The 25,429-nt window shown below is 34.5% G+C and overlaps 1 protein-coding gene across 1 annotated transcript in view; it reads right to left on the bottom strand.

Annotated features, from left to right (window-relative positions):
* Positions 1-25,429, bottom strand: part of Col5a2 (collagen type V alpha 2 chain) — a 138,784-nt gene that overhangs the window by 10,340 nt on the left and 103,015 nt on the right. Inside the window, exons 19-47 of the mRNA XM_047544589.1 lie at positions 23,552-23,650; positions 23,173-23,217; positions 22,961-23,059; positions 21,706-21,759; positions 21,357-21,464; positions 19,879-19,932; positions 19,207-19,305; positions 18,670-18,723; positions 17,868-17,966; positions 17,703-17,756; positions 17,561-17,614; positions 16,580-16,633; positions 16,054-16,107; positions 14,327-14,371; positions 13,999-14,097; positions 12,898-13,005; positions 12,557-12,610; positions 10,521-10,574; positions 10,089-10,142; positions 9,613-9,666; positions 8,977-9,084; positions 8,786-8,839; positions 8,172-8,225; positions 7,344-7,505; positions 6,607-6,714; positions 5,396-5,503; positions 4,293-4,346; positions 1,955-2,062; positions 1,383-1,436 (exon numbers count right to left, since the gene is read on the bottom strand). Coding sequence (XP_047400545.1) covers positions 1,383-1,436; positions 1,955-2,062; positions 4,293-4,346; positions 5,396-5,503; positions 6,607-6,714; positions 7,344-7,505; positions 8,172-8,225; positions 8,786-8,839; positions 8,977-9,084; positions 9,613-9,666; positions 10,089-10,142; positions 10,521-10,574; positions 12,557-12,610; positions 12,898-13,005; positions 13,999-14,097; positions 14,327-14,371; positions 16,054-16,107; positions 16,580-16,633; positions 17,561-17,614; positions 17,703-17,756; positions 17,868-17,966; positions 18,670-18,723; positions 19,207-19,305; positions 19,879-19,932; positions 21,357-21,464; positions 21,706-21,759; positions 22,961-23,059; positions 23,173-23,217; positions 23,552-23,650 — 2,205 coding nt within the window. The remainder of the gene's footprint in view (positions 1-1,382; positions 1,437-1,954; positions 2,063-4,292; positions 4,347-5,395; positions 5,504-6,606; positions 6,715-7,343; positions 7,506-8,171; positions 8,226-8,785; positions 8,840-8,976; positions 9,085-9,612; positions 9,667-10,088; positions 10,143-10,520; positions 10,575-12,556; positions 12,611-12,897; positions 13,006-13,998; positions 14,098-14,326; positions 14,372-16,053; positions 16,108-16,579; positions 16,634-17,560; positions 17,615-17,702; positions 17,757-17,867; positions 17,967-18,669; positions 18,724-19,206; positions 19,306-19,878; positions 19,933-21,356; positions 21,465-21,705; positions 21,760-22,960; positions 23,060-23,172; positions 23,218-23,551; positions 23,651-25,429) is intronic.

Genomic DNA, 25,429 nt, shown 5'->3' on the forward strand with positions numbered 1-25,429 from the left:
GACACCCAGGGAAGAGGTGAAAATTATCTCACTGATCTGAGCTACTTGGTTGTTACTTGGTTATTGTGGCTGTTTTGGTTTCTTTTTTTGTTTGTTTGTTTGTTTTTTAGGTTCTAAGGAATAAAAACAGGTCTAGGGGTTCAGTGGTTCACAGTAAACTGACAAGTGCCATAGGGTTCCCCGCTATGGAGTCAGCTTCTGCTGTCTTTAGAGTTCCCCTAAAAGAGAACTGGAATCCTGTTAATCTGCCTTTGGAAGATGGATGAAATCATCAAATCCACTGTTTGTCAGCTTAATGTTTTCCATTATTGGTTTCTTTGGTTTTATTTTGCATTTTGTTTTTAATTGTGATTACCTCATTGTTAGATAACATAGAAGCCTTTTTACAATAAAATCAAAACTAAATTTTAGTAACTTTTACATATTTTATATACCAATGTAAAGGTGAACATCAAAATTAGTCTGAATGTTTTCATAATGTTATAAAGGTTCCTTTATTTTGAAGTTTTCCCAAAATTTCATAATTTAAAATAAACTACAACAGAAAACATCTATTTAAATTAATTAAAATTCATTTTTTCATGAAAAACAAAGTTACAGTGTTTCTGTTACTGGTTAGAAACCATTCATCTGACACATAGTACAACTATGAAATCTTTACCAGTCAAGCTCAAATCAAAGTGGGGAACTTAAAAATATGATCATGGTTTTATGGATATAATGGTTCTTCATGAATAAAGACATTGAGGTATGGGTATAAGAAACATGATCTATTAGACTGCCATAAGTATAAACAATAGAACATCTGTATAATAATAATTAAAAATCAGTCAAAAGCAAACAGCATGAAGATCTGAATCCAGTCAAGACAGTAAAATTAAAAATAAAACATACTATATAAATGATGCTTTTCAAGTATCCAAAGAGATTGCAGATTTGCTTTCCTATGTGATTTTTGAGGACATCTTGGAGAGAAATACATTATTGTACCTATTATTCTAGGAGAAAATTTTAGTCTTATTGATAATTGAAAGAAGTATTAATGAGGTACTCTCTGATGTTTTGATACATGGACATATGATGTAATGTCTAAATTAGGATAAATATATCTATCTTATCAAACATTTATATTTCTTTTGTGGCAAAAACTTCAAAAATTCTTTCTTTTGATTTTGTGAAAAGTGCAGTATATTATTTTTATCTATAATCAGCCCACCATTCAATAGCACACCAAAACTTCTTGCTCCTATTCAACTATAACTTAGTACCCATTGAACAGCATTTCTCCATCCCTCCTATTTCTGAATCTTTAAATCATACTTCTTTGGAAACGTATGTTATGTAAGAAAGCATGCATTTGTTAAGAAAAACAGAGGACTTACATGTAAACCACGTTTTCCAGCTCGACCTGGTGGTCCTATAGGACCTCGAGAACCCTAGAAGAATATTTCCCACAGGTTGGTATTTTAAAAAAATACATATATTACATAGATATAGGATGTCAAAAACATATGTTTACAGTTCAGTGCTTGTGTGTGTGTATATGTACATTCTTATGGCTAATCCATTGAGTCTGGTGAACATCTGTGTGTAGGTAAGAACTTGCTAACACCAATAATATTTTTAAAGTCAATTTTATTAACTGATTTCACTAAATGAAGAATATCTTAGTTGATTATAAAAAGATATTACTTGCATAATCTGATGCATACTTATTACATTTCCTATAAATCAAAGCATTTTCAGTTTAGGAAAATCAATACATTAGGATCTTTGAACCTGTATTTGAAATCAAATGACTTTAAGACTAAAATATATATTATTTCATAATTGACTCCTTATCATTCTTTGTTCAGAGTCCTTAACCAAGTACACATGTGCAATTATTTCCATGCATATATGAAGTTTATAATACAGTGCTTAACTGTCAGTGAGAAACTGACTCCCTTCTTACCGGATCTCCTCTTTGTCCTGCATCTCCTGGGGCACCCACAGGGCCAGGAGTTCCAGGGGCACCCTGAGAGCCTGGAAGGCCTGCAGGCCCAGGGTCTCCACGGTCACCCTACATAAGAACAGTCACAATATTATTCTTTGAACACTTATTCTAAAGCAGCAGTATTCTATTTGTTCAAGCTCTTCACAATATGCAAATATATATATATATATATATATATGCCTTTTAAAACATTTTACTTCTTCTTTTACTTATATTTATTGTTTTGTTTTGTTTTGTTTTGTTTTTGGGTGCTGGGGATCGAACCCAGGGCCTTGTGCTTACAAGGCAAGCACTCTACCATCTGAGCTATCTCCCCAGCCCCCTTTTACTTATATTTATTAATTAATAAATTGAAGATAAATAAGTTTATTATTATTTCTGCCCAATTTCAGATTTCATCTTTCCCTTCACCTCTACCCTATTGCTCCCACAGAGAAGATTACTGACATATAGGAGGGGACACTTTCAGAATTTAACATCTTTTCTGGACAAGCTGTCTTCAAACTGGAGTGTCCAGACAGTTGAATACATAGTCTTTCCAAAGAGTATAAAAATAAAAATAAAATTTTAGGGAAACCACCTTCCAGATCTGCAATACCCTACATCATCTTTCAGAAAATTCATTTTTGAGCATCCTTTCCCACTTCCTCTTGAATAGTCATCCTTCTCCCATTTTATGAAAGAAAAGCAAACGTCAAACCATCTGAAAACTAATTATGGTACAATGTCCCAAAGAGTAAATATTTCTTGGCACCAAACTAACAGACATTTCCAGAATAGACCATATATTTGAAAATAAAGCTAAGATGGATTTGGGAAGGAATGGGCTGCTCCTTACTATATACAGATGACCCAGTTATGACAAGACTCCCAATAATGCCTCCTTAAAGTCAGAGGTGAGATGATTTTGACATGAACATATGTGAGCATAATTATTTGACTTGAAAAATTGAGCCATACTTTATTTTCCAACAGAAATTAAGTCTTATCTGACGGATTGATTTAGCAACCAAAATAAACTTTGGCAATTAGGTTAAAGAACAGACACATCATAAACAGAATGAGCTAAATCAGAAACCCCAAGAATTTCAAACATTTAAAGCAAGTTTACATTTAGAATTATCTCCACTACAACTATGTAAACTTGTGATTTTTTTAAAAAAAGGGGGTGGACAGCAACTTAAAATGTGAATAGGGGCTTATAGATTTTCAAAATTATTTCAGGAAGTGCTGCAGCAAGATCTTTAAAGGTTACTAGACTACATGTATATACTGACAAAGGGAGAAGCCACTTAAACCAAGAGAATATGCAAGCCCGAAGTTATGATAGATAAAAGGAGTCAGCACAAGGTTTCCCTAACTTCCCTATTTTTTCAACATGAGGATGTTCTTAAGTGCCAACCCTGTGCTAGTTTTTAAGCATGTTATTTAGCATAAAAGTACTTAATGGGGCTGGGGAGATAGCTCAGTCGGTAGAGTGCTTGCCTTGCAAGCACAAGGCCCTGGATTCGATCCCCAGCACCGCAAAAAAAGAAAAAAAAAAAAAAAAAAAGTACCTAATAACCTAGGTTTTAATCACATTTAAAGTATTTGACAACAGTGCAGAAAATTTTCTCAAGATCACATGGCTGGTTACTTTCAGAATCAAGCCTCCATATCAGGTCTGCCTGGCTCCACAGTACATTAGGCTAATGAGGAGACTTTCAGGTGAAAACCCATTACATCATAACACATTTTGGGGTAAGGAGTGATTTTTGCCTTCAGTGGCCCAATATTCTAAAACAACTATGCAACTTCCAAATGAGACTGAGCTTCAGATAAAGTCAAGGAAATTTTCAGGTCAGCCAGAGACTAATTTTAAAATAAATCATGCAATAGATAAAGCTTAGAAAGCTTATATCCTCATAAGTCATTCACTTTAGGGGGTGAGTAGAGAAATTTAAATGTCATGCAGCTCTATTTCAGCTTTTAGATTTTAATGAATCAGTTTGATATTTAGAACACTCCATACGTATCCTTGCCCAAAGTCTTTATGTTGCACCAAAGATGAAAGTAATTTGTTTTCCTGCTTTGAATTAAATATGCCATCTTAATTTGCCATGTATTTAAATGTCACTTCACTTACAAGATTTTCCAAAATTACAACCTTACAAAAAGGTTTGTTACTATCAGAAAAATCAGAGCTGCATTGGAGTTATGAGAATAAAGGGTGTTGTTTTTTTTTTAATGAACTAAAATTAAAAGGATTCAGGTTTATATGAGTCTTGATTGCTTTAATCAGTGACATTGTTCTTACACGTTCTCCAACAGCACCGTCCCGGCCTGGAGTACCATCGTTACCTGCTGGACCCTATGAGGAATCACATGTTAAAACCAATTAGCAGTAGTGAAAAAGAATCTCATCCTAATGTCAGAAAAATGACAGCATGTCTTACACCTCTCTTCTTTAAACTATAAATTAGCATTTATGGAAATCTCAGTAGAAGAAAGGTTTCTACCATTTTTTTACTACTTTGAATTGCTTGTAAAATTAACACTCTTACTTAATCTAAAATTGTTCCTGCCTAGTTCTTATTTTTAAAAAAGGAAAAAATTCTCAAATACCTTGAAATAAATAAACAATAACATGCTTGCTGTTTTATGTTTGTTTGCATTACCAATGAATGGTTTTTCTTCTTACTTTTTGAGTTTATCCAAATAATATTCTTAGGGTTTTAAAACCAAATGACTTATTTAGATGATGCTACATTGCATTTGAAAGTAGATAGTCTACTCTCCCTCTTATATTTTGATTTTCTTCAGGACCATAGCTTTGTTATTTGATTTTGAAAAATAGCTCAAAAAGTCCTTGATTTCTTTCAAGAAAATGTGACTGATGAGTCACTCACTAAAGTGCTGAACAGAGGATATTCCAACTTTAACTTCTCAAGTTGCCTGTTTGAAACTTATTTCCTCTCAAAAGAGCCTAAGGAACATGACATCAATAGTGTTACTTTATAGTGATGTTTAAGCAAAGTGATCTCTACTTACTTTGCCCTTTTAACATGATGTAGAAGCTATATTAATCCTATCACCATAAAACTTGGCAATCCCATTACAAAATGAAATAATAACAAGGGGAAAGATGAATAGCTGTGTCCTTTCACCTTGAAAACAATTTAGCAAAAGCTAAATCAAATGAAGCACCCAGCTCCAGACTAGCCCAAGGTCAGTGCAGACACTAATTTTGTTCCTTCTTCTTTATCCAATCATTTAACCAACTCTCTGGGGAAGTGGAGTACCTCAAAATAACATTACTGACCAGCTTCCTTAAGGTCATATGTGCAATCAGTTTCTAAATGATACAATTTTCATCATGCCCAGATAACAAAGGAGAGCGATGTTCGCTGTGGCACTCACTTCTGGTCCAGGTTCACCTACGGGACCGTTTGAGCCAGGGGGTCCCACAGGTCCAGGGGGACCTTTATCTCCTGTTGCACCAGTTGGTCCTACTTTTCCTGGTGTGCCCTGAAATTGAAGTATAAATATGTCAACCACCTCTGAAGACACTGAAGAATTCCAATTCCTATAAAGACTCCATTTACTGAAATGGTGCCTTAGTTCCTTCTTCTATAGCAATAATTGTCCATTATCCTACAATACCCACATTGCTATAATGCATGCTTAGCTACATACCCACTTCTTCTCACATTCCTCCTGACATACTAAAGGGACTAAAACACATTCTTTGCCAGCAGCTCAGGAGTGCCTTTTGGTTTTGAATCACATGTAGTTAATTCTGGCTGCCCTTCTAGCATCTGTATCACTAGTAACATAAACTCATTCCATTTCACTCTCTCCTTTTCTGCCCCATATCATACTGTTTTCTGGTATTTTAGTCTCACTTATCAAGGAATTTTACTTTCAGGTCCTTGGTCCAATTCTGAGAATAATAAGATATTCCTTAAATCCTAATTGACTGGTTTGAGATTTCTACCCATATGTCTTAATTCCAAGATCCCAGCAGTACACCTCTCCATCCACGTTCCATATAAAAACATTATTAATTTTTTCTCAAGTACTGTAAACTTTCAGTGGTAAAATTCAGTCTCTTCGAAGCTAATACTGAATCAAACTTTCATCCATACTTCAAAGAATATGAGATTCTTAAACCCCCTCCAGGGAACAGGAGATTGTCTTCAGAGGCCTTCTTGATAATTCACCCACATCCACCTCTAACATTACTTCAGCTCAACTACTTCTTCCCTTTGATAGTTTACTGTGAAATATGGATGTTTTGTTAAGCATGTTTATTTAAAAAGACGCTACCTACTCACCAGGAGATTATCCCCCTTCTCTAGCTCCATGGATCTCTTTTAATCTTTGAAGAAAGATTTAAGAGTCACCAAAAATCCAAATCCTTATTGCCTACTTCTTTAGCCCCAGGGTTAAACAAATACATTTTTCAAAGACTTTGAAAGGTAGTTAAGCATTTGACACTTAAGATCAAATGGTTCTTGAGATAACTCAGATTTATGTCCATTCAAGACTGTTTAACTCTATTCATTAAGAAAAAAATCAATTTTCTCTGCACAAGTTATTTTGCATACTTGACAACTACAGAGACTCACCGCTGGGCCTGGCAGGCCGGGCATGCCTCGTTCCCCACGTTGTCCAGGCATGCCAACAATCCCTCTCTGCCCAGTTGTTCCAGCTGGACCAGGAGGACCATCTGGACCCTAATATCGAGGATAAATTCTAATTAAAAATTCTGCAGAGTAAAAACCATATCCAGGGAATTTATAATTCAGTGATTACAGATTTATAGGTTTATGGTATGAAAAAAGTTCTGCCTCACAAAACCATACTATACATGAGCAGTCATAAATTATAATCCACAGCCTCCAACTCTATTTAAAGGTGAAAACAGCACATCAGTTGAAAATGACCTTAAAAAATGTGAATATTGATTGAAAAAAAGAGAGAACTATTTGAAAAAAATTTTTTTTCTTTTAAAAGGACAGAAAGAAATTTAAAAAGTAGAGAAATAGTATCTAACTAAACACATTAATATTTAGAAGCAGTTGGTTGTTAGTACAATAATATATGTATGTGTGTATATATTTAAATGAAAAATAATTTTCTGATTTAGTTTTTGAAAACTATGTCCATTAATTTCTGTATATTTATACAGATACTTTTAGAGAAGAGAATTTTAAATTTAAAAAAATCTATAGAGCTTTATGCACTTAAATGTGTACAGAATAGCATTTAAGTATTAAATATTTCTTTGTGGCCATGATTATTAAGGGTTTCTATCTGCAATATCTCAACTGGAGGTAGTCAGAAACAAAGATGTCAAACTTACAGGTTGCCCATCTTCTCCTGGGTCCCCTTTGTCTCCTGGGCCACCAGGTGGGCCAGCTGGTCCACGATCTCCCACTCGCCCATGAGAGCCAGGGTCCCCACGAAGACCCGGAGGTCCTTCCTTCCCGGGCTCCCCTATGGGCCCAGCAGGTCCTGGAGCTCCCTAGTACAACACAGAAAGGAAGAGCCGGAGGGCAGAGCAGAAGCCAAGTCAGAGGGATTGGTTCAGTGGGCTCTGTTTCAAATGCAGATGGCTAAGCCTTGCAGGTTGGTCTTCCTGTTAATCATTAAGTATACTTAAATAAAATAAAACAATAGAAAGCACAACTGCACATTCATTTCATTTCCCAGGAGAAAAATCTAAATATCATTTGCAGACAAGTCCCTTTGAATCATTAATAAAAGAGTGGTGAAATTATTTTGAAATTTTTTTCACACTTAAGTCTCTGTTCTAGTTATGAATATTTAATATTTTATTCTGTCTGACCTGCTCTTATAATGACAGAATAACATTTATTACAGAAAGTTTCATAGATTCTTCTGAACTGAAGAAAATGATAAGTACATAATACTATTAGTATTTAGTACTCAAATGGAATAATTGTGAAACTTTAGGGCTAAAAATGACTCACAAATAAGCCCCTCCAAGAAATATTGGTTTATTAAATATGAGTTTGCTTTGATGAAACACTTATGAATTATTGCAATAGGAAGGGTTAAACTAATAAACGAGTCAGTAAGGAATTAAATAGAAATAAAACTCAACTGTATCAAGTGTCTATGTGTAACTACAATATTACCAATGACTTGAATCACTAAGTTGACTTACAGCAGGGCCTGGAGGTCCAACTCTGCCAGCAGAACCAGGAAAGCCTGTAGCACCCTAAGAAATAATATTATATGATCAATTGTTACATAATATTAATTAGTTATACATATTTTCCTGAGATCCGTTTTTTTTCAAGGAAGACGTTGGCCTTTAGATTCCCTTCCATGTTGTGATCATGTATTTTTTCTTCTCATGAATCATACATTTTTGAGAAATAACCTAGATGAATTGTTGGATAGGGCACTGTTTTTCCTTTCAACTTTTCTTTTATCTTGAACATACATAGGTAGGGCAAAAAACACAGAAATATTTTATATAATCAAATTTTATTAAGTGCTTCGACATGATTCATTTACCCCTTTACTTGGGTAATATATTATTCACTTGGGTAATATATTATTTATGTTTACATTGAAGCAGCTGGGTCTCCAAGATTACAAGATTTATTTTAACCCAGATCTCCATCTTAGTCAAGTATGTTTTGCTCTACATAATAGCTGATACCTGGAATAACTTACTACAGTTTCTGATGAAGACTAACTTTTACATGGTCAAACAGTACAAGATAACTGGAACTAGCTATACATAATTCCTAGAGTATCAAAATAACTTACAGGTGGACCCTGGGTTCCTCGTCCACCTTTCAGTCCAGGAACACCATTAGGGCCCTAAGTTGGAAAGAAACAAAAGATTACTGTAGTAAAGTGCAATTAATTTAACGATCACAGAAAACATTAAGTATTGGATTCAAGTTATGCATTTTTGGTTTTGATTTTGTTTTTCTTTGTCTTGTTCTTTAACGTACATGAGGACCAGGGGATCCTGCTAGCCCTTGTGGTCCAGGGGATCCAGCATCTCCTTTCTGTCCTGGCTCTCCAGGTTCACCTTTTACTCCAGGCTGCCCATCAGGACCCTATATGCAATTGCACAAATGAGCAACTGATTATAAGATTTATGGACAAAGTATTTAATGTTAATTGATACAAACATATTATTTAGTCATATATTGTGAAATAGTGCTTTGTGTACAGTATTAAATTACAGTAGAACAAAAATAAAAAACTTAATGAAATATTTGAAGACAGTTAAAAAAATAAACTATAAATTATTGAAATTACAGTTATATAAGTAAACTGAAATGTGGCAAATCATCAACTTCTGTGACAGTTTATGAATAGCTGTATTGAAAATGGGAATCAGGGGTGGGGGGAGGGGAAAAATATAATAAACATCATTACCCTATGTAAACGTAAAAAAAAATAAATAAATAAATAAAAAAAAAACCTTAAAAAAAAAAGAAAATGGGAATCAACCTGAAAAAAAATACTATATACTTCTCAAAATTTTAATATACTTTCAAAAATATGACAATGACATTTTAACTCATTGCTATAACAAGAGGAGTGTTAATTTATAAATTGGGGATATTTGAAAATTATACCTGGGGTCCTGCAAAACCAACAGCCCCAGTTGGGCCATTTTCACCACGAGAACCCTAAAAAAAAGAGAAAGATTTACTGAAGCTCCACACATACTTTAAGCAAGTACAATATTTTTAAATAGGGTTTAATAAATTCAGTGTACTTTGAAGCATATATATATAAAGAAATTAGACATATTGCTGGAGGAAGATTTTTAAGGGTAGCACAAAGATGGTGGTCATAGAACAAAATTCTCAACATATAGTCTCGAAATTTCTTAGTAAACAACGTGCCTACCTAGACTTACAAGATTGTGTAGAGATAAATTTTCAAAGTTTAATTAGAAAAGTAAATGTTATAAGTAGCCTAACCCTGTAGGTATGGAAATCTCTATAAGTATACATAGATAATAGATAGATAGATAAATAGATAGGAAATGATAAGTTGTTTTAATGCTCAATCATATAATAAAAAGCTTCAAAATATTGTTACTTACAGGATTGCCACGGGAGCCAGGAGGGCCAACTAAACCTCTAGGACCAGGTTCACCCTAGAAAGCAGATTTGAGACAGTGATTGTCCAAAGCAAAACATAATACAATTGTAGAATGTTGGGCAACATGTGTGGGTAGATAGTGGGTGACAACTACGAGATCTTCTTTCTCAAAAGTTCATGAAACAGCCAACATTCAGACCTTTAAAAAAAAATGATGCATAATAATCATACAGAATAGTGGGTTTCACTGTGGCATATTTGTACATCTGTATAAAATAACCTGAGGAATTTCACTCCTAAATACCTCCCATCTTCCTTTCTTCCTCCTTTCCTCTACCCTACTGGTCTCCTTTCTATTTTCACAAGATCCTTTTTTTTTTTTTTTTTTTTTTTTAATGCTTCTGAGTGCACAAAACAACAATTCATGACTTACCTTTTCTCCAGTGGGACCTGCAGGACCTGGAGGACCCAAGGGACCTGGAAGACCCTGTCAATTAATAGAACATAGGCATATTGACCAAAGAAATGCACAGAAATCTCCATAATTCAGTAAGGAAACAAAGAAAGATTATATTTACTTTTTTTAAATTATCATCTACAATACATGACATAATCTGTATATTTTCAAAGTTTTTCTGTCTGCCTCATTACCATTTCCACCAGATAATCCAAACAAAAAGTTTCAATCTTTTTCACCCAACTCAACTTATACACACATAAACTATCTTTAAACATTAGTTCTAAATTAATGTTACTTTCAAGAATGTTTCTATGTTTCTTATCCTCTTTCATTTTGCTAGTATTTATTCTGAAGATTGAGTTAGATTGGAAAAAGGCTTTTCTTCTTTCATAATATATTCCTAAATTATAATTACAAAAATAGCTAACATTTAATTTTCTACCTGCTTTTGAAGTGAAAAAGAGGGTCACTACCCAGCTACACTGAAGCTAATGTGGCACTTTACACTTGGAGTGTGGGAATTCTTCCTAAAACAAGGTCACTACCCATATTTGTGTATTGTCTCTTCATATGCAGCTCAAATATTCTTTCATCATTTAATTTCTGTATGTATTGATGAAGAAAGTTAGGGCACAAAAATGACTTTTAATTTCATATTTTTGACAAGAACATGAGAAAACTGTGTTCTTACATTCTTCCATTAATTTGCCTAATGTAGTTCTTTAAAAGATTTGATTAAATACAAAGTTTGCCTCAATACTTATATTCACAGATGCTTTGTTCATACAGAGAACACTCTTGCTATTAATTTTTCCTTTATTTGAGATTCTAGTAAATGTTCTGTTCTGCCTCTTTCCTAAATCAACATACAGCCTTCGCTACAACTAAAGCAGTCATTGCTTATGTGCCAAGGCTACCATTTGGCAATTCACAGGCCCAGCAGATATATACTTCAGATTTAAACTGTCAATGTAACATTCCTTCAAACAGTCCTGCATTATTACTATACATTACATAATACTTTTGATGTAGGATACAAACAATATTCTAGATTTACTTAAATTGCTTTTGAAATATTAAATCAAACATTAGTTTTAACTAAAACAGCTTGTGTTTGTAATGCACCAAGTTTTTCATAAGAAGGATAAAGGGATAATAACCCTAAGGTAAAACTTTTCTCTATTTTACTTAATTGGAAGTACCAAACAGTGACTCAGTGTGATCTTTTTTTAATGGTACAATTGCTATTGTCGGAGTACAACATAACTAACAGCAAATCATGTCTTTCTGACACAGGAGAAATTCACAAAATATCAGGAACTATTACAGAAAATGCTGAGCATTTGAGCCACTGTGATAAACCACTCTTCCATGAGGAAATCGTTCATGCCTGAAAATATATTGTCCTACTACTTTGTCCTTGGAACTGAAAGTATATTCTAATTCTGAAGACCTAAACTTTGTTAAATGTCAATTTTTGACATGACATTAAACAATGCTTTGGTGTCAGTCATTCTTCATGACTTGACATTCCACTTATTCAGCCTCTTTATTGATAAAAGCATTCGTGATGAGTCACTGTGCAGTAATTTTCTCACGGTATATTGAGAAATACTTAACACATTTGGTCGCTATAAAATCCTACTTGCCTGTACTGGAATGAGGTCTAGACCAGCTCTTTAGATCCGCATTGTAACAGAAATAGACATTGCACACAAAATAAAAAGATGACAGAGAAAAATAAAGAGGGACCCCACTCCCTTAAATCACCATTCCACAGACACAATACATTTGTGTTTTATTTCATTTTTTCAGCAATGACTACCTCTTGGCTTTCAGTAATTCAGGGTAAGCAAATAATTACCCGTGACTGATCCACATCACATTTCAAATACCATCATTCTCTAAAGCCCGACGACCAATGAAACGTGATAAACTTTATTTTGAAAAATTAAGGCGTATTCACATGTTGGTTCCTCACCCTGCTACAAAAATATGCTTTCACTTACTCTTGCTCCATCGTTTCCAGCTGTACCTTCAGCACCTTTCTCTCCAATGCCGCCCTGGAAAAGCAAACAAAATACTTTATCCATTTAATTATCTCTTTCCCACACCTGTGAGTAAGTTCCATGAGTCCAAGGGCTTAACTGACTTTTAGCTATGTCCCTTGAGCCTAGAACAGTACCTGGCACTGTGCATTTTCTTAATAAATATTTATTAGAAGAATAAATGAAAAAGTGACCTGAGACTCAGAATGGTAGAAGGAAAAGTCTGCTTAAGAAATCATTATTAGTATAATATCTAAAGAAATAAAGTGGAATAAATAGATAAATGAGCCAGACAGACTTACTCGATCACCCTTGGGACCAGGAGTACCAGCAATTCCTCTTTCTCCTGGCATACCCTGAAGACCTGGTGGACCTGTGTCTCCAACAGTCCCCGTCGGACCTGGACTGCCCTAAAATGGGCAAACAAGAAGCGACCATGTTAAGACTGAACATGTGAAATTGCTGTTTCAGTAGGTCCATAGTAGTTAAATGTCAGCAATTTCACATAGTTCAACTTAATGTTTACATTTTTCATTTGGGAAAGTTGTCTTCCACTTGGTTTATGTGAAATTGAATCAGATTTGATTTTTAACTTTTGGTTTATGCTTCCAGCTTTTTTCTTTAGTGAAAATTAAATACCAATTAAAATAAAATAAACTAGAATTGCCTTTTTCTCTTTTTCCTTTATTGGCAACATCATAGGGATATTAATAAAGATGAGATTACATTTAGAGGAAAGAAATGTTGATTTCATTCTCTCTTTAGAAAACCTGTGTTACTAAGTTTTTCTTTTATCAGTTAATTTAGTGGTTAAATTAAAGTCAACCTTATTCAATCACTCTGTACCCTGAAGATGATAAGGGCTCTCATGCTACACCACAAGTGTACTTCAATTGTGCATACTGAAGCTAGCTGCATTATCTTTTACCAATGGCACTTAAAAGGAAAGGGTGATGATTTTTCCCTTATAATGTATTCTATCTTCAAACTTCAAAAATGACATATTTTCACATGTGTAGAAAGAACTGTATAATGAGAGACAAGGAAAATGGAGCATATGATTAGGAATAGCTTTTTTAAAAAATGTGATTTTCTATTTCTCTCCTCTACTTATGCATGGAAGCGCTTAATAAAATGTGTCTAAATAAAGCATTAGGAATGTGCTTGTGCATGAATGTACCATCATATGTCCTGGGCCATCATCTCCCTCACAGAAAAGTCTTTTGAGCTCACTCTTTATTTGCCAGGAAAAAGCCTAGTAGGCACTCATTAAATATTTGTTGAAGAAGAAAATGATAAAGTCAAGTCATCTTGCAAAACAAGTGAAACTCGTTCTAGTACCATCCAGTACCTGCTGGGCAGTATAGAGCTGTTTAAAGTATGGAGGTCAATGTGGTACTTACTTTTGGACCATCAGGACCATGTCCTCCAGCCATTCCCTTCTCACCAGGGAGTCCAGTTATTCCAGGTTCACCTCTTTCACCAGGATTTCCTCTTTCTCCCTATGATAACATTAGAATGTCAAATTATCTCAATAATGGATCTAAAAATGGTTTTAAAATGTTTCTATAAATGGCCTCTACTGGAGAAAAATTTAGAAATAGCCACTTTCATGGTTCAAGCTTTCTAATTTGGTGCTTAAAGTAAAACTCCTTTTAAGATGAAAGATGCTTTTAAAACATTGAAGCTAACAGGAAGCAAAATTAATCAAGAAACAGAAAATATACTTACTCTAGGTCCTAACGGGCCAACTGCTCCAGGGTCTCCAGGAACACCCTATAAATACAATTTTTAAAAACAGAAGGAAAACTTTGAGATAGTTCTAAGGCATTAGTAGAAATCTTTTCAGATCATACATCCAATTTATTCCTGAGTACCATTTGAAGGCTGAATAAGCCCATAATATTGAAGAACAAAAACTACATATACTTTTAAAATAAAAGACTATCACATATATTGGACTGGAACATTTTTCCAGAAAAAATTAAATTGTACCTGAATGTTTGATTTTTTTGGCAATGAAAAAAATGCAAGATATTCTTGCACAAAATCAGTATGTTCTATTCTTTAGCAAGAGAATATATCCAAAAGTCTTTTACATCCCAAAGGAACATAAAAAAAAAGTTTACATAAAGGGAAGTAATATGAAAAACATTGAAGAGTTGATCTTCTAAATAGTACCAATTCAATTCTACTTAATTTAGCAAATACGTTTTGGGCTTATGATTTGGACAAAGCCCTACAAGGAATTATGAGTTCTTCTGAAACAGCTTGTCCTCACTGTGGCATGATCTTCCTAAAACCCAATTTGATAGTATTATTTCCTACAGAAAAGTCCCCCATTTGTTTCCTGGTACTCTAATGACGAAGAAAAATTTGGATCCAAATTGAGCTTGAACCCCTCTCCAGGCTCCTCTCCACCTTCTCAAGTTGTACTATGCACTCCTTGCTTACTGGACATTTTCAGTGCTTCAAATTGGTCAGTAAGCCTTTGTACCTGCTATTTCCATTTCCAGGAATATTTTCTTACTTTCCCTCCTCTGTCTTTGGCCTCATTCATCCTTCAGATTTCATACAAGATACGACATTGTCTCAGAAACTTTTCCTAGACTCACATGTCTGAATTAGGTGCATCTTTCACGTTTTCATACCTATTGTATCTCCCCTATTACTGCTTAGGACATGCTGTATTGTAATTGTTTTCTTCTTTTCTCCATCTCCTACTAATCTTTTTTGGGGGTGGATGAATGCTGGGGATTGAACTCAGGGGCACTTAGTCACTGAGTCACATCCCCAGCCCTATTTTGTATTTTATTTAGAGACAGGGTCTCACTGAGTTGCTTAGAGCCTCGCTTTTGCTGAGATTGGCTTTGAATTCACTGTCCTCCTGCCTCAGCCTCTAGAGCTGCTGAGATTACAGGCATGCACCATGGCCCCCGGCTCCTTTTCTTAATACAAGGGAAAGATCCATATCCATTTTGTTGTTCTGGGGAAGAACGGTGCTCAGTAGAGCCAAATACAAGAAATGTTCAGCAAATACTTGTTGAATGGTAAGCAACAAATGAATCACTCAAAGAAAAATAAATTAATCTATGTCCAATAAAATGACCAAAATAAAATCGTTATATGTGTTTGTAACCATTCATAAATCCTCCAGTAAAACTCTAGGTCTGTGGTAAGGTATATTTATTGGTTAAGAGCACAGTCTTGGAAAGCAGAAAACCTTGGTTCAAATACTATCAGCTGTGTGATTTTAGGAACGGTGTCTAACATCTCTGTACTTCACTATCCTCATATGTAGAATGGAGATAATAATAGTAGGTGCTTCATAGGATTCTTTTGAAGATTCACAGACATAATTTATGTTAAAAAAATAAGAAGAGATCCCTTACTCATAAAAAGTAATAGCATGAGCCAGTCATTTATATTGTTGATATTTTTGTTATTTTAAAACTCACCTGATCTCCTGGCTTTCCACCTTCCCCAGGAGGACCTGGAGGCCCAGGAAGCCCCTAAAATGGAAATAAGGAAATAAAATTTTGAATCTGTGAAAATATATAGGCTACCAATGTTAATAATTCACCTTTTACAATTCATGGATTATATACCCAGCAAAAGATATTGTATAGACACATTAAGCAAAACTTATGTACAATATATGTAGATAAATCATGAAAATTTGTCCAAACAAATTTTAGTGACTATGCCCATAAAAATTATAAGTCTTTAAATAGTTTAATGAGCCTTGTTCAGAAATCAGGAACATTTTTTAAAATTTTTCAATAGTTTTGTGTTTAATCAGTTTTTCAGGAATTCCATTCCTTATCTTTGAACAAAAGTGTTTGATTTTATCCAAATGTCTATCCTATCTACTCAAAGAGGGATGACTTCTTTGAAAATCTGAGAATTTCACATCATTCAACCTTATTTTTTTACATCTAAAAACCATTCAATGGAGGAACAGAAACCTGAATTAGTGCATACCTGAAAGCCAGTGGGACCTGGGGGTCCCTGTTCTCCTCTTTCCCCAGCTAGACCCTAAATCATGAAGGAAAGAAAGTCATGAAGACAGCTAGATTTGTCAGCTTCTTGTTTATGTAAACTCCTTACTTCCAGTATTTCTTCTAACCACATGTTTTTCACTTTAGCCAGATAACAGACTAGTATTAAAAATCATCAAATGGTATTATTTGAAGTTTCTGCTGGTGAGAAAATATCTTCTAAAGCCAGTGAAGAGACTGATGGCATGTATTTCTTTTTTCATCCAGACAGAAAATGTCTGGAGTCAATTTTCAAATTAGGAGGAAATTGGGTAAATTGAGCATGGAAAAAAAACATTATTTTCACATATCTAATCTAAAAGGATAATATTTTCTCTTGTTTATTTCTAGGGGTTACAAGAATTATTAATCACAACTTCAAAACTAGAATAACTAAAGAAAGCACAGCTGACATTTTAGAAAGACAATTAAACTGTCCCATACCAAAACAAGCAAATATGCCAAAGTATTTCTGATAAACACAATTTTAAAAGCCTAGAATAAAAACATAATCTCAAAGAATATATATTATCTATTTTTTTATCCTTTCAAAAAAAAAAAGTCAGCTAAAGTAAATTTTATAAGATATGTTATTGGAAGAAGGTTGGTATAATCAGTATTTAAAATTTTAATAAAATATAATATAAAATATTTGTCAAACTCGACCATTACTCATAAAGATAATAAGGTAGTCTTTATAATCAGATTTTTAAAAAAATTTTTAAATGAAAAAACTAATCATTTTATTGTCAAAAGATGGAAGACACCAGATCCCAAGGAATCAGGTGATAAGATATAACTGAAATTCTTCAATCCCACACTTTCTTATTCTCTTCTGAAACTTATTCAATAAGTATTCATAAATCCTGGACAAACATCACTAAGAAATGCAATTTATAAATATGATCACTAGAAGATCACATACCGGAGGGCCCACAGGACCAGAAGGACCAACTTCACCATCTTTTCCAGGAGCTCCCTAGACACACACAAATAATTCATGAGATGAGACCATGGGAATTGAAATAGTTTCATATTTATTTCTTTAGCAGAAAATGGATAGTTACCCTTTGCCCAGGAACTCCAGCATTTCCTGCTTCTCCAGGTTTTCCAGGGTCACCCTAAAGAATAAATTGAAGTTATTCTAAAATTCAATCAGTTTCCTAAAAAACATACCCTGGTCTTCCAATGAATATTCTGCTGAGGTGGCAAATAGTATACACTGTACTCACACTGCTACCTTTCGGGCCAGGAAGACCCATACTCCCAGGCTGCCCTCTGATGCCTATGGAGCCTGGAGGACCTGGTCGGCCATCTTCCCCTGGAGCACCCTGTGGGATAGACAGGAACCATGTAAGTTGTATGTAAGTTCTCTCTCAACGTGCCATTCCAAAATTGCCATTTTCCTTTGCTTACTATAAAAGCTGCATAAATCATAAATTACCCTATGGCTTTTTTTAATGAATCAGAAAAGTTGGATGGTTTTTAGAAAACCTCTTAATTATTTAGAGTAATTAGAGCACAGATTCTATTCTTACTGTATGCATAAGCCTTGTCCTCACATTTCCTGAAACATTCATATTAATAAGAAGAATCCTTCTTTCTTCTTTCTTTTACTCTAGTTTGTGGTAATGAAAATTCAGGACTTTATTTTACATTGCAATATAAGGTAAGGGCTGAGAATATATCACCTCTTAAGAGTCATAGTTACTCATCTTTTAAATATATAAAATCAGAAGAACATCAGGAATGAGAACATTGCTAATAGACAAATTTCACTACTATCAAACAGCATCATTTCAACACTCTTCACTTATGGAATTACAATCTCCATCATTGATTCCAATGAAATTTGATCTGGATTTTGCTCAATTTGAAAATAAATAGGACCTTAAGAATTCACTACCAGCAGGGCATTGAAACATGAAAACATAACATCCATGGGATCAAAATATTAACTTTAAATAAATGTCATTTAAATTGCATTTCTATTTAAAAATATCAAAGTGATAGATTTTTGTTTAAAATACTTACCAAGGGTCCAAGTTTTCCTTCAGGACCTTGGACACCAGGATTTCCTGTCAGACCCTGAAAACAAAAAGTAACTATCAATTTGTTGCTAAACTGATATTTAAGATTCTAGACAGGAAAAATAGTGTTGCATTGTTGATGATTGAATAGACGGGCAATTCTCGTGTCTAAATATTTCCAGTGATATTTTGTTAAAATGAAATTTATCAGGAACTCTGTACTAAAGTATAAACAAGTTGATTTTTTAGCAAGTAATGAAAACATAAAAATTTACAAGCAGGATTTTTTTTTCTCATGTCAAGTGGTAAAGTTATTAATACATACTCCTTTAAGAGAGGAAGGTTACAAGTTAATGTGTTGTCTATAAGTGAAAAAAATAACAAACCAGTATTTAAAACAATCAATCAGATAAATGCCATGAAAACAAATTGCTCTAAGTTGAGTAATCAAGCAACACAAAAACAAAAGCAAAAAAACCTTCAATGAATACCCAGGAGGATTTATTTTGGGTTCATATACCAAATAACTCCAGGTTCTTACCCGAGCACCTGGAAGCCCAGGTTCCCCTGGACGTCCTGGGTCCCCCTGGCCTCCTTTAGGTCCTGAAGAACCTACAGGACCCCGCTCTCCTTGAGCACCCTGTTCCAAAGCAAAACAGACAAGTTAGAGGAAGAAAGGAGTTCCGGGAAACAAAAGCAGAGAGAGGTTAAATTCTTATTTTCCAAATCCACACTAATATTCAACTATTTTGTCAAAGATGTTACAAAGACTTCTTTGAAACAATGTTACTAAACATTTTGCTCTAACTTGTAAACTTTCCCTTATCCCTGTAAAATAGTGGTTTTTCCATCATTAACTTATCAAAGGTGTGTTTAGAACCTCGCTCTAATAATTCAAATTTTTCTTAAATATAATCTTAAAAGATCTAAATTTCTGAATAAAAGATATATCAGCTAAAGTAAAAGTCTATAACTTTTTCTTTTCAGAAATGTGCCTGGAAAGCCTGAAAACTAACTCCCACAATCTTCAAACCATCCTCCTCCTGAATTAGACCTCTTAAAGCAAAACTATTACATAAGATGGGTTTGGGGACAGGTCTGATTCTGCATCCACCTCTTTCTGAATCTGGATTCATGCCAGATTCCTCACCACACTGTACATGGACTCTTAAAAACCACCCTCGTGAGCATCAGCAATGTGGCGTAATCTCACCTTTGGTCCAGGTAAACCATCAGAGCCTGGAAAACCACGATTGCCAGGAGCACCCTGCAAAGGATGAAAATGTAATCTTTACTTGTTATCCACAGTTTTGTAATATAACAATTAGTTTTCATTTTAATTACTATAAAGTTTTAGGAACTATGATGAAGCTAACACAGCAATAAATAAGGAAAACTATCTGATCAGAAAGAATCAATTTTATATTTTGAAGACTTTATAAACACTAAGCCAAAAAATTCTTCAAATCAAGAAATACTCTAGCCAGATGCTATGGCGTACATCTGTAATCCCAGCAGCTGGGGAGCCTGAGGCAGGAGGACTGCAAGTTCAAAGTCAGTCTCAGCAAAAAGTGAGGCACTAGGAAACTCAGTGAGACACTGTTTCTAAATAAAATACAAAATAGGGCTGGGGATGTGGCTCAGTGGTTGAGTGTCTCTGAGTTCAATCCCAGGTACTCCCCCCAAAATAAAATAAAATAATAAAAAGGGCTGGGGATGTAGTTCTGTGGTATAGCACCCCTGAGCTCAGTCCTCAGTACTGAAGAGAGAGACGGAGAGGGAGAGAGACGGAAAGAAGGAAGGGAGGAAAGAAAGGAGGGAAGAGTCCTCCTCTAATAATTCATTATAAAATAAACAGAGAAAAACTAGGATGTAGACATAGGGACAAAATCACCATCTACAGAGATCAAAATATCAACAATAATAAGCATTAAAGTAACAATAAATCCCACTATTATGTACAATTATTATGCAAAAATAAAAATATTGAAAAACTTAATAAACTTAAAAAATTATTTGACCATATTGAAAATAAAAACAATAACAGCATGAGCACTGTTTTAAACAAGAAGTCATTGACATTTCTGAGCTCTGTACAGATTTGAGATTATTGTTGCCCCTTTCAGATCTGTTTCATTATATTCCAGTCACAACAGCCTCTTCTAGTCTTTAAAATGACCAAATTCTTTCTGGTCTTCTGGCTTAGCAGTTGCTTTTTCCTCTACTAAGAATGTTCTTTCTTAGGTCTCAGGCAAAATTCTATCTTCTTGGAGGACCCTATTTCCTAAGAATCTAATCTAACATTACATCACTGTCATCTACTCAGTTAACTCTCCCCCGTGCCATCCCATTAGATAATAAGTGAATGTGTAAGTATGTTTTTATGTACCACTGACTTCTTAATTGTATCTCCCCCTCAAAGTAAACTAGTGTCCACACAAGGATTGAGACCATAGGCTTCTGCCCACTAATTTTACCCAAGCACCAAAAGCTCAGATTGGCATTCAGTAATAATTCGATCAATATTTGTTGCACAAATGAACAAAGATTCGTTAAGCAATTGGCTCTTTTTCTACACGACAACCATATTAAACTGCATCTCTTAATTGCTTTAGTTTTCCTGATTATCCCAAAACTTACTCATGCAGTTCCCCCATAACCATAAGAATGTATTTTATTATTCAAATTCACCCTTTCTCCCATTGGGCCTGGAGGTCCAACTGTTCCTGGATCACCTCGAGGACCTCGTTTGCCTTCCTCACCAGGTGGGCCTATTGGGCCCTGAATACCATGTGGCCCCTGTTAAAACAGAAGGAAGTTACCAGGAGGAGCTCTTTCCAGAGTGGGTATAGGTAGAAGACTCATTTAATGAAGTCAGTCACAAATTCTAAAACATAATTTAAAAAGTATTTTCATCCAAAGCTATTATTATTCCCATTATTTTTTAATCTCTTGAGGATTTTGAGTTACACACTTCTAGATAATATTTATACTCTTCTATTCATAAAAAAAATTAAAAAAAAAAAAAGTGAAGGCTTACCGGTTCCCCTTTTGGGCCAGCTTCTCCTTTGAAACCTGGAACTCCTGGATCACCCTAAAATACAATATCAATTGTTGTAAAAGCCAGGACATTTAGCCAGTCCAACCTGCTCTAGTCCATTACCATGAATAGGCCCTAAATTTTTTTCAGTAGCTGAATCTATATTTAATTAGTAATATAATCATTTTTAAACTTGGCAAGTATTATAAAATATATCTGAATTTTCACCAAATCCAGGATAATTGTTATCAACAATCTTCAGGAGTTTGAGTTTTAATATCATTTTTTTTCAAACATACGAAAATACCTAAAATTATTCCACTACTTTTCAAATTTGATCCTTAAAATTATAATTACCTATAATAACTTCTATAAGTAACTTTACTTAGGGTTTATATAGACTTGTTTACTCAAAATCAAAACCATTTTGTTTATCTCTTATTTCTTGAGAATTTGGCAACTCCAAGTAGGGTGTTTCATTTTTGGAAAGCTCTGGGGGGGTGTGTATATGTATCTTTAAATATCAATTGTAGTTTATATCAAAGGAACCAAACTGCTAAATTGAGAACACAGTAAAATACATTGTGGCATATCATCAACACTCATATTTTAATAAATCTTTCACCAGCAATTAAAAAAAAGTTTATCAACATGACCACACTGTTTGTAACACAATCAAAAATATTTGTTTTAAGTGGTACTGGGAAAGAAAACATATTTTCCCTATCAAGGTAAAAGCTATAAAAGCACAAGTTCTCAATGTGTTTATTTCTTAAGGACTCATCACAAATATATTTCCTAATAATTTCTGCAAACTCGTTCAATAGAAACAGCATGTTGGACTCATTCTTCAAGAATAACTCTCAAGAAATATATGTTGAACCTAATTTTAACCGAATCATCACATAAATCCCTATTAAGCCTCATATTTCTTCTCACTGGCTTGTAAAATATTTCCATAACATTTATTATTTAACTAATCATAAAATTCTATGAGGTGAACTATGAAGTGATGACCTTATTAAGTTTTTAAAAAACGAAATTTAACTTAGGGCAGTAATGTTTAACTTAGAATTTAAACACATGGATTGCACATTAACATTTGGCTTTCGGAGATTGCAAAGATTCCAGACTTCATTTCCCTCACTTGGACAAATCACATTGTCTGCTTTAAGGCTTCATGTTACATGTTATTTCTCTAGGCACTCTTAGTTTGATAAGGCTAAGGAATGACAGCTTTTTCAAAAGAAAATACCGGTTGTCCTCGAATTCCCTGAGGTCCAGTGCTACCCTGAGGGCCGGGAGATCCAGGGGGTCCTGACAAGCCAGGAGGACCTGAGGTACCTGCAGAGCCCTGTCAGATAGCAAAAGTGGCATGATGAGCAGAGGCCTACGTAGTATTCTAGGGTCAATATCCAAAGGATTAGAACTATTTGAACTTCACCTGATATAAACACACTTACTTACCGTGGGGCCTTTGGCACCAGGTGTCCCATCAGTTCCCATTGCACCCTAAAAGGCACATAAAAAGTATGAAATGTTAAGCTATATCTTGGCACATCTGGGGTGGCATTCAGATGTCCAATCATCTTCCCAAAAGAGAAAGAAAAAAATGCAAAAAATTATATCATCCACCATTACATCATAAGAATACTGTTATGACTAATTGCCTTTTCCACAAATTAAGCAAAAGATGCAGAGTCAATATGGGAAATTTTTTTTTTCATGAGTTTTTAGCACTCATTCAGAATTCAAAAAGAATATATTAAGACAGGTTGCATTTGTTCTGATGCTATAATCAACGCCCATCTTTCTGGGCTAGTTCTTAGATACACCAGGAACTTACAGGAAGACCTTGAGAACCAACTGGACCTGGTGGCCCAGTTTCACCTCTCTGACCCTGAGGACCTTCAGGACCTCGTGCCCCAGTAGGACCTGCTTCTCCCTAAAGGGATACAAAGGGAAATGTTAATTTAAGAAAAATATAACAGTGTCATGGTACAAAGTTAATCGCAAGTTTGTAGTTTTTCATTTTAAACCCAAATATTTCAGGGGCCAAGAACACAAAGAGATTTATCAGGGATGTGGGCCTAACCTAGGTTAAGGAATGGACTTACATTTCCACCTGCCTCTTATGTGATTATGCTGGGGACCTCTTCTATGAGAATATTCTCCATATCCTAATTTCCAGCTACAGGAATCTGACACATCTGTCTATCAGGGTCAACTTAAGTTGCCCTTCTCAGAACCTCCACAAAATTTGGAATTTTTTTACCACATTTATCGGATTTTTTTTTTACTTATTATATTTAACATTTAACATAATCTAGATTCATAATCAAAAACTGGGAACAACCCTATACCAAGTAGCACCAAACTCTAAGAATGAGAGTAGATATTCTAACTCCCGCACAGTTTGTTTCTAATTTGTTCTTATATATTCAGATGCTTCAAGAGTACTCCTGAGAAAACAGAAGCACATCCAGACTCTAAAACACATCAATCAAGGAGAAAAATTGAACAGATGCACTGTGTTTGCATAAGTTGTTTCTGTTTAATGTAAACCTGGACATTTGAAGTCCAACAAGGTACCACACAATTAAAGTTTGATTTGTCATCCAAAAATAAACCAAACTCTCTCTTAATATCTTTAAAACAACCCAAGATCAGCTAAAATGTGCTGCAGGACCCAGACAATAGTTTTCCAATTGACAGAAAATCACAGTTAAAAAAAAAAAAAAGTCTGTATAAAAGTTCCTATCATCATTAGAGGGCAAGACATTGTTTCCTTGTTATATAAGCAACATAGAAAAATTTGTTTCTTAGTGTAACTGTTACTCAATTTATAAAAATTCAATTCTATTAAACTTCAAGAAATCATTAATTCAGTAAAATGTACAACATCAGGGTTACAAATGTCTAATGAGCTTGACAACTTTTGGCAACACAAAAACAAACCAATACTTGTCAAACACACACACATACACACACACACACATTCTTTGACATGAATTAGGTTTTTTTTGAAAAATAGCATTAAGAGCAGAACTAAGTTTTCAACATAATGGTCCAGATAGCAGTAAAACTCAGGAAGCCTAGCTAGCTTTTATTCAGATAAACAAACAACTTTTAGTATAAGTTTTTCCCATGCCATATTTACAACATACCTATATTAAAAATGTATACTTTGTTTATCTGAAACTCACACTTAGTTCCTGTATTTTATTATATACCTATGTAGTCTATTCCTAGATTAGAAAACCAAAATTAAGTGGCTCATTATTATCAATTAAATATATTAAAACTCTTTTATTCTTTATTGGAATGTAAAGAATTGGATGCACAAGTTTATTGATCCAGAGCATCAGAGACCATAGGAGAACCTTACAAGAATAGCAGAATTCTGACCCAAAACAAATATCCAGGAATTTTTATAGTGGGGGAGGGTGTGGGAAGCAAAGACAGAGAAACAATTTCTTAGAGAAACAGGTTTGCTAGCTGTTTGAGTTTTATTAAGTAGCATTCCATAACTGACAATCAGTCTTACAAAAATCTGGGAGGAGAGGGGAGTATCCAGAGTGATTGCCTATAAAAAGTGCAATTGCTAGTGGAGTTGAAACTGCTGCAATAGGAGCAGAAACCCCTTTCTGCTAATCCAAAGACTTTGGCCCTGTAAGTATTCTTTCCTTCTTACCCAACCCAGTGCTCAGTTTCAGGGTAGAGG

Source organism: Sciurus carolinensis, chromosome 3, assembly GCF_902686445.1.
Source record: "Sciurus carolinensis chromosome 3, mSciCar1.2, whole genome shotgun sequence".
NCBI classification, from domain to species: domain Eukaryota; kingdom Metazoa; phylum Chordata; class Mammalia; order Rodentia; family Sciuridae; genus Sciurus; species Sciurus carolinensis.